The sequence below is a fragment of the Leucoraja erinacea genome, chromosome 23 (genome assembly GCF_028641065.1).
Source record: "Leucoraja erinacea ecotype New England chromosome 23, Leri_hhj_1, whole genome shotgun sequence".
Lineage (NCBI taxonomy): Eukaryota > Metazoa > Chordata > Chondrichthyes > Rajiformes > Rajidae > Leucoraja > Leucoraja erinaceus.
The window spans coordinates 33,452,053-33,469,678 of NC_073399.1; the positions used below are offsets into that span (position 1 = coordinate 33,452,053).

Sequence of the window (17,626 nt, forward strand, 5' to 3'; positions counted from 1 at the left end):
TGTGTATATATATATATATGTGTGTGTATATATATATATGTGTGTGTGTGTATAGAAACATAGAAAATAGGTGCAGGAGTAGGCCATTCGAGACTGTACCGCCATTCAATATGATCATGGCTGATCATCCAACTCGGTATCCTGTACGTGCCTTCTCTCCATACCCCCTGATCCCTTTAGCCCCAAGGGCCACATCTAACTCCCTCTTAAATATAGCCAATGAACTGGCCTCAACTACCTTCTGTGGCAGAGAATTCCACAGATTCACCACTCTCTGTGTGAAAAATGTTTTTCTCATCTCGGTCCTAAAATACTTCCCCCTTATCCTTAAACTGTGACCCCATGTTCAGGACTTCCCCAACATCGGGAACAATCTTCCTGCCGAATGGCCTGCTCCTGCACCTATTTTCTATCTGTAATTCCCCATTTTCTCTCCCTCCCTTTTTAAAAAGTGGGGTTACATTAGCTACCTTCCAATCCTCAGGAACTACTACAGAATCTAAAGAGTTTTGAAAAATTATCACTAATGCATCCACTATTTCTGGGGCTACTTCCTTAAGTACTCTGGGATGCAGCCTATCTGGCCCTGGGGATTTATTGGCCTTTAATCCATTCCTAACACCACTTCCCGACAAGCCTGGATTTCACTCAGTTCCTCCATCTCATTTGACCCCTGGTCCCCTGCAATTTCTGGCAAATTATTTATGTCATTTAGTGAAGACAGAACCAAAGTCGTTTTTCAGTTGGTCTGCCATGTCCTTGTTCCCCATGATCAATTCACCAGTTTCTGACTGCAAGGGACCTACATTTGTTTTAACTAATCTTTTCCTCTTCGCATATCTATAAAAACTTTTGCAGTCAGTTTTTATGTTCCCTGCCAGTTTTCTTTCATAATCTATTTTCCCTTTCCTAATTAAGCCCTTTGTCCTCCTTTGCTGGACTCTGAATTTCTCCCAGTCCTCTGGTAGGCTGCTTTTTCTGGCAAATTGGTATGTTTCATCATTTGTTTTTGATACTATCCCTGATTTCCCTTGTTATCCACGGATGCAATACCTTCCCTGATTTATTTTTTTGCCAAACTGGGATGAACAATTGTTGTAGTTCATCCATGCAGTCTTTAAATGCCTTCCATTGCATATCCACCGTCAACCCTTTAAGAATCAATTGCCAGTCTATCTTGGCCAATTCACATCTCATACCCTCAAAGTTACCTTTCTTTAAGTTCAGAACCCTTATTTCTGAATTAACTATGTCACTCTCCATCCTAATGAAGAACTCAACCATTTTATGGTCACTCTTGCCCAAGGGGCCACGCACAACAAGAATGCTAACTAACCCTTCCTCATTACTCAGTACCGAGTCTAGAATAGCCTGCTCTCTCCCCATTTATTACACATTGTTTATAGCGTACTATGTTTGCATATTCTGTTGTGCTGCTGCAAGTAAGAATTTCATTGTTCTATCTGGGACACATGACAACACACACTCTTAAATAAATTCTGACTTGCTTTACAATGTGAACCTTAAACATGCTAGAGTTTTCTGCCATTGCTCACCAATCTTTTATCAAAAACCTTCGGAAATCAATTTATTTTTAAGGCTGCCTAAAACTGCAAATTCAAAAGTAAACATTTCATAGTTTAATTTAACTCAGCCAGCAGAAATTACCCCTTTATCTATTTAGATACATTTATGAGGACATTCCTCTTACCACTGCTGTTATAATTTGCATAAAACACTCACTGATCCTCATTTAAGGGGAATATATAGGGTGAATTCACTCAATTTTAACCCATAGTAGGGGAGTCAATAAACCCGAGGACGTAAGTTTAAGGTGAGAGAAGAAAGATTTAATAGGAACCTGACGAGCAACATTTTTCACATTGAGGATGGTGGGTATATGGAATGAGCTGCCAGAGGAGGTAGGTACCAGTTGAAGCAGGTACTATAACAACATTTAATAGACACATGTACATGGATAGGAGAACTTGAGAGGGTTATGGGCCAAATGGGACTAGATAAGAGGCAACATTTAGGTCGGCAATGACAGGTGCGGCTGAAGGGACTGATTTCATGCTGTATGATTCTATGATCTATACTGTACATTTTCAGTGATGTTAATAAATGAGTAATAAATCAGTTATTTGCGCTGGGCCTCTTGCAGACCAGACTTTAGAGATGCAGCATGGAAAGCCCTTTGGCCCACCGAGTCCATGCCAACCAGTAATCTCCCCATACATTAGCACTAGCCTATACATAAGGGATAATTTACAATTTACAGCAGCCAATTAACCTACAAATCTGTACGTCTTTGCAGTGTGGGAGGAAACCGGAGTATCGGCAAATACCCATGCGCTTGCAGGGAGAACGTACAAACTCAGCACAGATAGGACCCGTAGTCAGGGTTGAACCCAGCTCTGTGGCACTGTAATACAGCAATTCTACCACTGTGCTGCCCCAGGTTCCTTGAATTGACCTTGGAAATGACTATAGACAAAATATTAAAAGCCTCCCAATTCTTATTCTGTGGGAGAATGATAATACTAAAATTCCATGGCGTGCGCAAGATCTGTAGATAGAGTATGGTTCAAAGTAATAATATTAAAATCTTTATCATATAATTAAGCTTCTAGAGTATATATTATAAAGTCAGACGATGATAAAAAACATTCAATGTACAAACCACCCACATAATCTTTATTCTTGGAAAAAGGAAACATAGAAGATTTAAAATGTTTCTTTTAATCCTTGCAATTTGTGCCTGTTTGGCAAGGCCAGCACTCGTGACGTGTAGGAAGGTACTGCAGATACAAGAAAGCTGGAGTAACTCAGCGGGTCAGGCAACATAAGGTCGTAAGTGAGTAGAATTAGGCCATTTGGCCCATCAAGTCTACTCTGCCATTCAATCATGATCTAGCTCTCCCTCCTAATACCATTCTCCTGCTTTCTCCCCATAACCTCTGACACCAGTAGTAATAAAAAAAATCTATTTATCTCTGCCTTAAAAATATCCACTGACTTAGCCTGGACCTCTTGAGAAAAGGAATAAGGTCTCGGGTCGAGATCATTCTTCAGACAGAGTCAGAGGACAATGTGTCCAGTTGCCCTTGAGAGGTGGTGACAATTCCTGCAGTTCCTGGTATCACTAAACTTTTTAAAAGATGGATGAACCCAAGGGAGCTTTGGTGTTCAGTGGAGACAAGTGGCAGGTGGGATAAAGTTGAGCTAAAATGTTGTGGGTGTAGTTCTGGGCTGCTGTGTGGAGGATTAACGTGTAATTAGTTAATTAGGTTGAAAGCTCCAGACACTTTGGGAATGCTCAAACCAGGAGTTAGGCCTCATTTGTGCTGCCTAGGAGACCGCCTCCATAAGGACGGCCAATCCTGAGAGCGGATGTTGTGAGGTGGGGCAGAGCCAGCGCGGCGCCATTTTGTTTTGTTGTCGCTGCGGCGAGGAGGAGATAGGAGGAGAGAGAGAGAGACTAACACAAACGCCCGGTCGCTGATTTTAAACCCACTCCTTTCCTCTCTATATCTTTCCCTCGTTCGCTTCGCTCGAGAAAAGAAACCGCGACAGGATGGGCCGCAAGAAGAAGAAGCAGATGAAGCCGTGGTGCTGGTATCCTTGCGGGCGGCTGGCTAGCTGCGGCCGCCATTATCTAGGCGCCGGTGGAGAGGACAAAGAAGCGGCGGCCGGGGCCCTGCAGCGGGCCGCAGTGTTATAAACTCCGGCCACTGACAGGGGAGGCTGTGCGGACCTTGTAAATTGTTTATAACCAGGCTACAGGCCGCGGATTTATTGTGTGCGTGAGAGGAAAGCGCCTGGTTTCAGACCGTCGCCGGATTAAGATGGCGCCGCCAGTTAGGTTCAGGTTTATTATTGTCACGTGTACAGAGGTACAGTGAACAGTTTGTTGTGCATGCTATCCAAACGGATCAGATAATACTATACATACATTACAACGTCAAATTCGAGTACAATAGATAGAGCAAAATGGGAAGATACAGAGTGCAGAATATAGTTCTCAACATTGCAGTGAATCAATCCGAGTCGATGTCCACTATGGGTAGAGCAAACTGGGGCAGTACCCGAACTCATTGAAGGACTGAAGGTTACACAAAAAAGCTGGAGAAACTCAGCGGGTGCAGCAGCATCCTTAGATGCTGCTGCACCCGCTGAGTTTCTCCAGCTTTTTTGTGTAACCTTCGATTCTCCAGCATCTGCAGTTCCCTCTTAAAAACTAATTGAAGGACTGACGGGTTGAAGCTGTTCATGAGTCTTTCAAGCTTCTGTATCTTCCACGTGATGAGATAAGGAATGGGCAAAGAAATAAGAGTTTTTGTGATTGTGTGTAGAAAGGAAATGCAGATGCTGGTTTGTACCAAAGATAGACACAAAGTGCTGGAGTAACTCAGTGGGTCAGGCAGCATCTCTGGAGAAAAAGGACGGGTGTGGTTTTTGAGTCTGTCAGTCTGAAGAAGAGCCCCAAAATCTACCAAAGGTAGAAGATCTATCCAAGAAGAAGGGTGTATCCAAGATATTTGATGCGACTACTTTACCGTCCTGATATAAGCAAGCTATTTTGTCATCAAAATTGAGTATGAATAAGAATCCTGACCAGAAACCTCTGCATACCTTCCACAGATGTTGCCTGAACCACTGAGTTCCTCCAGCAGTTTCTCGTGTCTCCACTTTCCTATCCAGCTGTCACTGGATGTGTGGTCTTTATGATTCTTCTGATTCTCTCCGATACACTATTTATCCTTGAAATGTAGTCTGCCGTAATGTAGGGATGTACATTTTTGTGCTTCAGTCTTTCTCAAAAACAATGGATAATATCCTGTTATTTTCATATTTAATGAAGAGTAAGCATCACCCAAAATAAGAAAACTCAGTGGGTCAGACAGCATCTTTGTTTATTTGTGTATGTAGACAAGACCATTCATTAAGCTTAAGGCTTGTATTTGTTGTATGTTAGTACATAGTATTAGAAAATGGAGTAGGCCAATCAGCCCCTCATATCTACTATTTATTGAGTTTGCTCCATTTACTTCTGCACCATTTTCCAGAATTAGTTCCATTATCTCTTGCTTCTTTAAAACCTGTAAATATTAAACTGCTCTAGCTTATTATCATGTAATTTTGTGTTTCTTTGTCTCGTATTTGGGTTTTTTTGCACAAGCAGGCTTTTTTTCTTTTCCTTAACCACAGCTGTTCAGGTACTGCAACAGAGATTTTGATGACGAGAAGATTCTTATTCAGCACCAGAAAGCAAAACACTTCAAATGTCATATTTGTCATAAAAAGTTGTATACAGGTCCAGGTCTTGCAATTCACTGCATGCAGGTAATTTCTGTCTACTTATTAACATATTCAAAATGAACGTGAATAATGTTGAAACTGGGATTTTTTTCATTGCCGTAGTTTTTTTAATTGTACATTTTAAATGGATTGTTATTGAGTAAACAGTTTGCATGGCCTCTGAAATCCATTACGTAATACAACATTGGAGCATTCAAGGCAGGCAAGAGCCAGCAATTGTGTAGTTTTTATATCTTGCCCTAAAAGCCTCCAGGCCATGAATAATTTACAGATGTTGCTACCATCAAGTGGATATATCGCCTGCTTGCACATAATGACTGCAACATTTTAAATTGAATATCATCGTGATAATACTGGTGGCTGTGATGAATTATGACCAAGGCACAGGCTCAACCCCAGGTCTTCACATTGTGACATGTGACACTTTGCTTGCAAAGTGGACGAGGCATTGTGTAAAAGCTGGATTCCAGGACTAGCAAGTGGAGGGCGAGTGAAGAAGTGGGCTGCATTTTTAGTGTTGGTTTGTCTGGCTATTTGAGAATTAACTGTTTTCCAGTCTGATTAAAATTTAGACTTTTGGGTACAAGTGTGGGATCATACCTCTATTGTCATCTTTATGTCATGGTGCATGAAGAGAAAATGGCACTACTGAAAATTGTGGGAACTCCTATCTTGTTAACTAATTGTTTGCTCAGGGGTTTCTCAGTGTAAAAGTAATGTCTACAGCTGCATTAATGTGTATGGTATATTTTTGCTGCATTGGGTAGTACTTTGAAATGTGGACGATCTCCTGGAGGAATACTAATTATCTGTATATTTTAATTCTGAGAGCTGTCAGTGGCTTATAAAGAAAAACCAGTACCTAATTTAGTTGTCTGCGAACTGCGGTGAACGATGTCTACCACCGGGCCTGCAGTCGGGTGGCCGCTGCCGCTGGAACATACTGAGATATTAAAGTTTGGTTCAATTTGTGATGGTGTAATGGGAAAGGGACTGGATATTGTGATGGGATGACTGATTACTGTTCCACTGCAAAATCGCCTCAAAGTATGCTCTGCCTCGTGATGAGCATTTTAATGACTGAAGGAAATGACCCATTCGCCATTTCTCTGCATTTCTAATGCATGGCATTGGGGAAAGGGGACGCAGGATTTATTTGACTAAGCTTTTAATGAGGAATACCTTGAGGCATTCCCAAAAATAGTTTTACAGGAATGAAACTAAGTAGCATATCTCCTCCGTTATTTGAGGCTTGTCCAATGGAAACCCAGTTTAGATTTTATGCAGATTCTGCTGCTAGCTGGATCTGTGAGAAAGCTGTTCAGTGTCATGTGGCCACAACCTTGCAGGAACGTAATGGATGCAAAACCATTAGCTGATTTTAAGATGCTTGTCAGATGTTCTTTGACTTTGTTCAGATGTTTGATTAATTTTTTATCTAATTGGACTGCACTGTTGTACAACAACAGTGGTTTTGAGAATGGTCTGTGCTCTTTTTTTCAATTTTAGATATGCGACTGCTCTAGCATAAAACAATAGTCTGCTTTGTTTTTGCGCTGAGTTGTTTTATTGGGGCTTTTTTCTAAGTTTAAAATATATCTAACAGAATAGTAGCAGGGAATGAGGACCTTCTGTAACGTGGAAGAATTAGTGAGCTGAGATTTTATATCTTTAAATCATGATGTGAATTAACAAAAAATGAATAAGGATAAAGGACATTATTTCAAGTTGATTGGTAAAAAGGATCAGCGGCAGAATTACTCTTGTATCGGGGTGGTTTGATTTTTGTGCAATTCCTGTAAGGAAGATGGGAGCACATTTGTAACCACCAACTGGATAAATTAAGTGAGTTTTTTTTTACTTATGAAGATGTTGCAAATTTAAGTCACGTTGATAATGGGTCAAAAGTTCTGTATTGCCAATTTAAAAAAAATAAATTTAATTGAGTTGCTCTGTGAACTAGATATATTTGTAAATTCAAAGATTTTTATTGTACCAATTGTATTTGCAACAATGTTTTGAAATGTCATGGAATATTTCTGCCTTGTAGGTTCACAAGGAAACAATAGATGCAGTCCCAAATGCTATTCCAGGAAGAACAGACATAGAGCTGGAAATCTATGGAATGGAGGGCATTCCAGAAAAAGATATGGAGGAGAGGAGGCGTCTACTTGAACAGAAGACTCAAGGTAAATACCTGCCATGTCATCATTTCTTGATCTAGACGTTATCACGAAGCCTGTCCACTGGCAATTTTTTGGCTGAATTGGTTCTGCAAATGTCTTGGACAAATAAAAAGCAAAGTAACTTGCATTTATTTAGCTCCTATTTAGAGCCTCCCAAAGTGTTACATGTTAAAGTTTAGATACGACGGTATTGTCAGAAGATGGATTTTATTTATGAGTCTTGATTGTAAATCACTAGCAGGGTGTGACTAGATCTTATTAAGATGCAGTTTCTCGTGAAAGTTACTAGACTGCGTCCAGGAGACTCTTTGAAGTGTCACTGTATTTAGCACCTATGTGGCTGAGTGTTTAAGCATGATGTTCGTATTCGGAATCCCCTACAATGCTGGGTATTCCAGCTAACTAGATTAAAGGTGGAGACTATCTCCCTCACTGATAGAACAAAATTATGGCCATAGGAACAGATCTTACTCATTTTTTCTTGTAAAACAATATGGATTCCAATCCAATCTAATGACCCTATTGTCCAGATTTTCCTGCAATAAAGATAGGGTTTGTGATTCAGTTGAATGCTCCTGCTTTTTAATTTTGAAGCGTCGATTGTAGAACACTTTAAGTGGAAGATATTTGGAGAAAAGATTCAAAATGATTAGTCAGCTGAGTTTAACCATGGTCTTTCGATTGCAGATGTTTAAATTTTTACATTTTCCTCCAGCTGAAAGTCAGAAAAAGAAGCAGAAAGATGATGATTCTGACGAGTTTGATGATGATGACACAGAAGCTGGGCCCTCGTACCAACAACAAGGAGTGCAGCAACAGCAGAACTTCATTTCACATATGAACCAGTCGGGTATGCACAATGTACCAGGTGCACCCGGGATTCCACCAGGTGATGGAACTATGTTAAAATTGATTACTGCGAGCCATTACTGGATGTGGAATTCACAAAAATGATTCGGGCTTCTTGATTTCCTCTGTTTCCAAATGTGCATAGCATTGTTTGGGTTTATTACCAGTTTGGCAGCATTTCCTCTTGGCCATTGCTATCCATATGTGCGAGAGATTCTTTGTGCACTCTATTGCAACTAGTTTCAACCTGATAATTTGAGATTTCTATGCTCAGCTGTCAGAGCAAGGTCGCATAGCAGGTTCTTCTTTCCAATAATTCTAGATTAGTTGTGATTTCGCTCTTTACATGGTTGAATTTATTTTCATCTGCAGGTGTGCCAACAGTGGTACCAGGTGTTCCTCCTATGATGCCAGGAATGCCTCCGGTGATGCCAGGGATGCCTCCAGGGTCAGTGTGTTGATTTACTTCCATATTATCATCCAGTTTAAGCAGTGAGACTTTTTTAATTAAGCGGCATGTTATATTTTCTCGTACACCAACACATTATGCTGTAAAATTATCATATTGCCCTGCTTTGGACAAGATAAAGCACCCTCCTAATCAACTGATTATTCCACAAAGTTACTAGTGTTTGTGTTAGGTAATTAAACCATTCAGCAATTTATAGTCTACTTTTCCATACTGCTAGCTCTCATACTTTTTCTCTGTTTTGGTCTCAACTAAGAAAGCTCTGGACAAGTTACTGGTAGCTTTTGGGATCAAGAGCTTTGGCTGCCTTTCACTGCTCACCATCTTCACTCTGGGACACATGACAGATCTACACCAGCTAACTTGGCACGCTTTGGGCCTTTTGTTTTCCTAACAGCAAAGACAGTTTGCTCTGTCGACTGTGCCAGCTTGGGAACAGTCCCATCGATCCTGTCTCCCATTTCCTGTAAGCTATTCATTCTTATCTGCAATTTGATTCTCAGAAGACACGCCCACAATACTTGCAATTTAGCAAATTAATTTATCAACCATCCTGTCTTTGGGACTTGAAAGGAAATGGAAGCACCTGAGGTCAGGTTTAAACCTTGGGCCCCTGAGATTGCACCACTGTGCCGTCCAGCAGTAATCTAATTGGAGCTTATTTGTACTCACAGAATGATGCCTATGGGTGGAATGATGCCTCCAGGACCTGGAATGCCACCCATGATGCCAGGCATGCACCCTGGTGGGTATTTGAAAATGGCTGGCGGCAACCTAGGTCTGTATTGCAGAGAATAATTATTTTAAATAATTTAAGATCTATAATAATACAAAATAGCAACTTCAGAAAAATACTTTTGAGCATTTCCAAAAATAACGCAGACATGGCTGAGTGATTTGTTTGTTTTTACTTGGCAAATCTTACTTGAAAACCGGTGGGATGTTTCAGAAAAAAGGTTTTATAGTTTTGTAAAAATGTAATAGTTAAGTTACTAGACCAGCAGTCTAATGCCCCTGTCCCACTTAGGAAACCTGAACGGAAACCTCTGCAGACTTTGCGCCCCACCCAAGGTTTCCGTGCGGTTCCCGGAGGTTTTTGTCAGTCTCCCTACCTGCTTCCATTACCTGCAACCTCTGGGAACCGCATGGAAACCTTGGGTGGGGCGCAAAGTCTCCAGAGGTTTCCGTTCAGGTTTCCTAAGTGGTACAGGGGCATTAGACTAATGAACTTGACACATTCGCGAATTTTTAATTCGGCTAAATTGGGAAGCTGGTAAATATGAACATTAGTCTATTGTACTGTTGTCTTAACCCACCTGACTTGTTAAGGTTTCTTGGGAAAAGTAGCTTCTCGTGCAAATTATTTAGATAATGCACAATCCACTTTGGTGGCAAAAGCGAGGGGGCAGATTATTATCTCAATGCGGTGAGGTTAGGTAAGGGGGAGGTACAGCGAGACCTGGGTGTCCTTGGACACACCGGTCACTGAAAATTGGCGTGCAGGTACAGCAAGCAGTGAAGAAAGCTAATGGAATGTTGGCCTTCATAACAAGAGGCTTTCAGTATAGGAGTAGAGAGGCTCTTCTGCAGTTGTATAGGGCTTTGGTAAAACCACATCTGGAGTATTGTGTACAGTTTTGGTCTCCTAATTTGAGGAAGGACATCCTTGTGATTGAGACAGTCTAGCGTAGGTTCACGAGATTGATCCCTGGGATGACGGGACTGTCATATGAGGAAAGATTGAAAAGACAAGGCTTGCATTCACTAGAGTTTAGAAGGATGAGGGGGATCTTATAGAAACTTATAAAAGGACTGGACAAGCTAGATGCAGGAAAAATGTTCCCAATGTTGGATGAGTCCAGAACCAGGGCCCACAGTCTTAGAATAAAGGGAAGGCCATTTAAGACTAAGGTGAAAAAAAACGTTTTCACCTCGGAATTTGTGGAATTCTCTGCCACAGAGGGCAGTGGAGGCCAAATCACTGGATGGATTTAAGAGAGAGTTAGAGCTCTAGGGGCTAGTGGAATCAATGGATATGGGGAGAAGGCAGGCACGGGTTATTGATTGGGGACGATCAGTCATGATCGCAATGAATGGCGGTGCTGGCTCGAAGGGCCGAATGGCCTCCTCCTGCACCTATCTTCTAGGTTTCTAATGTTGGGAGGAAACTTGTGTATTTGCTGGCTTCTGCGATTAGATTAAGCCGTAGATCCTTTTGCTCAGTGCCAAGCCAATTGAAGGGGATTTTCCTTGCCTCAATTTTGGGCAGAAGGGCCTGTTCTCAAACTATATGACTGATTTCAGACAATGCGTGCAAAATTCATGACTTTAATTTCTTTATGCGAGGTGGAGAATAATGTACATTGATAATGGGGAGAAATGAGAAACAGCTGGAAAACTATAAATGAACTAACCCAGAATATTTGAATAAACATGGACAGTTTGGATATAATGACAAATGTACCTCTATATTGTTGAGAAATTCTGATATGTCATCAAAAAGCATTATTACCATTTTGTAAATGGTGCGCTGAATTACTGCTCACCTTCAATTTATGTAAATCAAATCTGATCTTCCCGAGTGACTGTTTTTCCCTTCAATTGGATCCAATGGAGTTATTTGACATATTAACTGAAGTGGATGTTTAATTGGCAGAAAGATAGCATTCTCAGTGAACTCAAGTACGATACGTTTTTGTTCCTTGTGTGTCAGATTTCTTCTACTTTTCTGAGATTTTGCTGTTGATATTTTACGCTGTTCTTTCACTGGTTGTAGATACAGGGCTTTTTTATTGTGAAGTAGATCTTATGATGCATATTATTTTATTATATAGAACTTAAAAATTTAAAGTACACCGACAGATGAATTCCAGAATTAAAATGTATGTTTTTATGAACTGTTCATTTAATATTTGAACATAAATTAGTGCCTATAGCTGTCGATTCTTAGCAAATTAAGAGCTAATTGTCAAGTACATTACATAAAGTGCTGGAGCATTTAATTTGTAAATTGTCTTGCTCTTATAGTTTTTGTGTGCTCTTCCAGGTATGCCACCACCTGTTCCACGCCCAGGTGGGCCGTCCATGACCCAGTCGCAACCTGTGGTTGCACCTGGTGTACCCAGTAGAGCACCACTACCTGGACCTGGTCCACAGCCCCCCATCGCAAAGCCGCTCTTCCCCAGTGCTGGACAAGTAAGTGCATGCTAACTCTAAGCTGTTTGCTTCTCTATCGCAATCAAATTCCTGATATGTGGATTATTTTATTACTTAGATACTCGTTGCAATTGACACTTTGGGGTAGGAATTGGTTTATTTGGGATAAATAGTAAAATATTGGAAATTGCTATTCCTCTAGGTTTTAATACATTGAACTTTTGATGGTTATCCTTTTGTCAGTGTCGGTTACTGGCAGCTGTTGAGGGTTTTCACTGTCTGCTCTTTTTATGCTTCAGATGGGGACTCGTGTTTCAAGCACAACTACAGCCTCCACTACAGCTTCATCAAATTCAGCCAACCTCTCAACTTCCTCTAAGCCTCTGTTTCCTAGTGCAGCACAAGTACGCAGGGAGTCACTATCTATTCTGGTGTTAGACTAATTCACAGCGCTTCACCTACAGGATAACTTTTGAGCATGCATTAAACCAGCTTTAGAGGCTTTTGGAGTTGTGTATGGGCTGTGTAATGTAAATCCGGTGTAGTGTGCTGTACTACTTTGTAGAGTTAGCACTTATATATTTTTTAAACATAATCAAACACACTTCCTACAGCTTTATATGATGCAGAGTCTTGTTGAAGGTTTCCCAGTTTAAATTGAATCAGAAAATCGTGTAATTTCAAGCACCCTTTCTGTTGCCACTGAGGTTAATTCTGATTGCTCTAACAATTGAAACTTGTAAACCTTCATTCCGAGAATAGCATGTTATTTGGGAAAGTGTAATCTGCTTTGCTTGTGGCTTGAAATTCTTTTCTCTATTTTCTTTTGGATTTGTTGTTAATATGATTCTTGTTGATCCCACAGAGCCAGCAGTCCGTGTCCGGACCAGTGGGTACAGATTTTAAACCCCTGAGCAGCGCCCCTGTCACCATTGCAGAACCTCCAAAGCCCACGTTCCCGGCCTACACTCAATCCACAGCTACCGCTACAAGCACGTCAAACAGTGCCACAGCCAAGCCCGCTGTCCCTGTTACTAGTAAGCCTGCTACTCTAACCACAACTAGTGCAACTAGTAAGTTGATCCATCCAGATGAGGATATATCATTGGTAAGTGTGGGTCATTCAAGAGTTTTATTTAAAGACGTGTTATGTTACCTTGCTGTGCCTATGCAAATTCAATAACGGATTCTTATCAAAAATTCTGTCCTTTGCAGGGGGGAAAACTAATGTGTCGTTGCAATTTTCTTTGCTTTGCCCTGCAGGAGGAAAGGAGAGCTCAGTTTCCAAAGTACCAGCGTAACATCCCTCGTCAAGGCCAGGCGACAATGGGGCCACCACCAGTTGGGCCGATGGGCGGCATGATGCCACCACAACAAGGGATGCCACCTCAGCAAACAGCGATGCGACCTCCCATGCCACCACCAGGTTGGAACCATTCACTTTCTTAACTTGTAATAATGGTTAATTCTAATTGAAAGTAAGAGAGTATTAAAAATACCAATAATTTTGGATTTTGCTTAACTTAGAGATTTATGATAATTGGATAACATATAAAAGATATTTGGACAGGTATGTGGATAGGAAAGGTTTTGAGGGATATGGGCCAAATTCGGTCGGGTGGGACTCGTGTACGTGGGGCATTTATTTTGGGGGGGGGGGCGGATGAAGAAAGGACAATAGGGACCCGGCAGGGGAGGAGAACAAAGTGAGGAACCGGCATGCTTTGTAACTTTGTCAGTGCCGTAGGTGGTCGCTATTTGTATGCATTGGGTATGCAAGCAAATAATTTTCACTGTGCCTGGTCACATGTGACAATAAAGTATTCCATTCCATTCTTGGAACACAAGTTGTAGGAGCAGAATTGGGCCAATCGGCCCATCAGGTCTACTCCGCTATTTAATCATGGTTGATCTATCTTTCCCTTTCAACCTCATTCTCCTGCCTTCTCCCGATAACCCCTGACACATGTACTGATCAAGAATCTATGAATCTCCACCTTAAAAATATCCATTGACATCCTCGGCAACCTTCTGGAGCAATGGATTCCACAAATTCACCACCTTCTGACTAAAGACATTCCACATCTCCTTCTTGTGGTAGTCTAAGTGAGGGGTGCAGACACCATGGTAACTGCAAGGGGCAGGCATTTGGCCATTTATGTTAACTGTTTTTCCATTTAAACCAGATTTTCACTACGGGTGATTAACTTTATCATTGTCACCAATATCTGCAATAGAGAAAAAAACTCTGTTTTGCTTGCAATCCGTTCAAATCGGATGATACTATACATATATACAATCAAAAAAAAAGGATTGTGCGAACAGAAGTATATGTAGTGCAGAATATAGTATCAACATTGCAGTGTAACAGTTCCAAGGACAAAATCCAATGTCTGCAGTGTGGTAGAGGCATATTGAACAATACCCTAGCTTATGATTTTTACATATTCCTATAAATATTTGCCCTACAAGTATTTATGCATTTATCCTGATACTAAATCTGCTCTTGCCATATTTTTAGTTAATGCATTCCAAATGTTTTTGTATGTTGCCATTGTTTTCCAGTCCAGGATGCAAGTGCACTTACCAGGTACTGATTCTGATAATAAAGAAGTGTATTTACTCTTATCGAAGCTCATCATCGCTTTGGCCACCACATTTTAAATCTATCTCCTAATCACAAATGTTTTAAGAAAACACAATCCCTCCAGTTTTCCCAAATAAAAGTTATTGGTACATTCTGCTACCTCGGCTGCAATTTTGAAATAAAACAGAAAATGCCAGTCTTTGGCATGGCAAGATGGCAAAGCTGGCTCATAGCTCAACGAGTTTAATTCTGTGTGGGGGTTGCCCATTCTTCCTGTGACCATGTAAGTTTCCCTTGTGTGTTTTACCCACATTTCAAACACATGAGCGTTGACCGATTAACTGGCCGTCATAAATTGCATCTAGTACGTAGATTTGAAGGCAAAACGGGATAGACAATAGGTGCAGGAGTAGGCTATTCAGCCCTTCGACCCAACACTGCCATTCAACGTGATCATGGCTGATCATCCCCAATCCGTACCCCGTTCCTGCCTTCTCCCAATATCCCCTGACTCCGCTATCTTTAATAGCCCTATCTAGCTCCCTCTTGAAAGTATCCAGAGAACTGGCCTCCACTGCCGTCTGAGGCAGAGAATTCTACAGACTCACAACTGGGTGGGATGAGTGTAAAAATGCTTGATTGCCAATGTGTCAGAGGTGTCTGCTTCTGAACCTCGCCAATGATTCTAAATACTCGTAGATGTAATAAGTTGTGTACAACAGAGGCAAGATGGAGGAACAGTCAAAGATGGAGTGCAGAGGTCAATTAAATTGCAAAAATTTATCATGCTGGCTTGAAGGCAGTGAAGAATGGCATTTTGGCCATCATAACAAGAGGAGTTGAGTATAGGAGCAAAGAGTTCCTTCTGTAGTTGTATAGGGCCCTAGTGCGACCACACCTGGATTATGGTGTGCCGTTTTCGTCCCCTAATTTGAGGAAGGATATTTTTGCTATTGAGGGAGTGCAGCGTAGGTTTACAAGGTTAGTTCCCGGGATGGCGGATCTGTCATATGCTGAGAGAATAGAGTGGCTGGGCTTGTATACTCTGGAGTTTAGAAGGATGAGAGTGGATCTTATTGAAACGTATAAGATTATTGAGGGTTTGGACACGCTAGAAGGAGGAAACGTGTTCCTGATGTTGGAGTCCAGAACCAGGGGCCACTGTTTAAGAATAAGGGGTAAGCCATTTAGAACGGAGACGAGGAAACATTTTTTCTTACAGAGAGTGGCGAGTTTGTGGAATTCTCTGCCTCTGAGGGTGGTGGAGGCGGGTTGTCTGGATGCTTTCAAGAGAGCTAGATAGGGTTCTTAAAAATAGCGTAGTCAGGGGATATGGGGAGAAGGCAGGAACGGGGTACTGGTTGGGAATGATCTGCCATGATCACATTGAATGGCGGTGCTGGCTCGAGGGGCTGAATGGCCTACTCCTGCACCTATTGTCTATTGTCCTTTGTCTATTGAAGCTGATGTGTGAGAAATTCCTTATTGCCCAGAGAGAGTGAAAAAGAGCAAGCATGTCACTGCTGAAGGTTGAATTTCTGTTGGTTTGACTATCAGCCAATGAGTGCAATTTTCCCTTTTCAGACTTGGGTTATCTCTTGTTGAGAGTATTGTGCTGCATGACACTGGGTATACATTAACAGATGGGTAAAAAAAACAAACACAGTGCTGGAGTAACTCCTCTATCCATGTTCTCCAGAGATGCTACCTGACCTGCTGGATTATTTTAACACTTTTTGCTCAAGATTGTAGCATCTGCAGTTTCTTGCGGCCAAATTAATGTTGATAAGATACATTTTAACGTCTGAATCTTGTAAATGTCCCATATTCCATTTGACAAGGTTTCTGATTAACGTTGCCATTTTCCTTTGCTTTCAGGTCAGTATGGTGGCCCTCCCCAGGGAATGCCAGGATACCTCCCTGGTGGCATGCCTCCATATGGACAGGGACCTCCTATGGTGCCTCCTTACCAGGGTGGACCCCCTCGACCGCCAATGGGAATGTCCGGAATGAGGCCCCCAGTAATGTCGCAGGGGGGCCGTTACTGAAGCTGCTGTACCTACATAAATAGGTTTGGAGATTCAACCTTTTCTCAACTTGCTGTTAACTAGACAAGCTTCAGTGACAATAAGTGACTTTAACTTTTTTTTTAAAGAAAAAAAAACGTAAACCTCTTCCAGCCTGCTAAATGATGACCACAAAAAACTTACTGAACGCTGCAACATGCTGTTCTTATTTTACCTCTAGCAGGGAAAAGAAAATCGTACTCTTGAAAAGCAAAACCCTGTCAGAGTATTTTCTCTCTCTCCTCTCCCATTCCCTGCACCCCACCCTCCCAATGTTATTGCAATTCATGTTGTATAGCTTCTTTTCTCGTGTTTCATCTAGGTTTTTAGAAGTGAAGTATAATAAATGTGGTCCGTTTATATATTTAAAAAATTGAAGGCGCTGGAGTTACATGAACGTACAGTACCACCTTTTAAAGGCAAGTTCTGTAAATTAAAATTTGCTTTTGAATTAAAATCAGAAGTGAGGCCTTCACAGCACATTTAGGTGCTGTTGGACTGTTGTGTCCCCAACATTGTTTGGTGAAGGCTTCTGGTGTAATTTCTTGTTTCTGTCCCAAATACCTGTTCAGTTGCTTTTTGATTATGTAACTGTTGAACGTGCCCCGTATCCAGCTGGATGCCGGGCTTAACAAAACTATTTTTGAACATAAACAGGGGCATACCAAATTTCTGTATTGTTGTAAAGCTTATTGTAATAAAACTTGATGGAAACATTAATGTTGCTTCATTCGTAACCAGCTGTGGATCACTGCCTCAAGGTTTGTACCACTGCATGTTGGTGTGATTTAATGCAAAAATAAAGGTAAATGTATTGGAGGGGGATTGTACTGGTTATGTTTTTGGAATGAACTTCTGTTCTGCATATATCTGTGTAATCTCTCTGCATGATCTGTAGTTGCCCATTAAGTGTTTAACATTCATATTTATGATAAAATCTAGGTCAGTAAAATAAATGTAAAAACAGAAAATGCTGGAAACACTCAGCAGG

At 41.3% G+C, this 17,626-nt stretch overlaps 1 protein-coding gene across 4 annotated transcripts; it reads left to right on the forward strand.

Annotated features, from left to right (window-relative positions):
• Positions 1-3,446: 3,446 nt before the first annotated feature.
• LOC129708462 (BUB3-interacting and GLEBS motif-containing protein ZNF207-like) lies at positions 3,447-17,355 on the forward strand. Of its 4 annotated transcripts, none has more exons than XM_055654256.1 (11): positions 3,447-3,618; positions 5,220-5,346; positions 7,373-7,511; positions 8,224-8,397; positions 8,730-8,805; positions 9,501-9,571; positions 11,873-12,021; positions 12,282-12,386; positions 12,848-13,090; positions 13,246-13,408; positions 16,448-17,355. In XM_055654256.1, the coding sequence occupies exons 1-11, from the start codon at positions 3,578-3,580 to the stop codon at positions 16,615-16,617; spliced, it is 1,458 nt and encodes a 485-aa protein (XP_055510231.1). In that variant the 5' UTR covers positions 3,447-3,577; the 3' UTR covers positions 16,618-17,355. The 4 variants fall into 4 exon arrangements, with proteins under 4 accessions (XP_055510231.1, XP_055510233.1, XP_055510230.1 ...); XM_055654255.1 differs by having other exon boundaries at positions 3,449-3,618; positions 9,501-9,604; XM_055654258.1 differs by lacking the exon at positions 12,282-12,386 and having other exon boundaries at positions 3,448-3,618.
• The last annotated feature ends 271 nt before the right edge of the window (positions 17,356-17,626 follow it).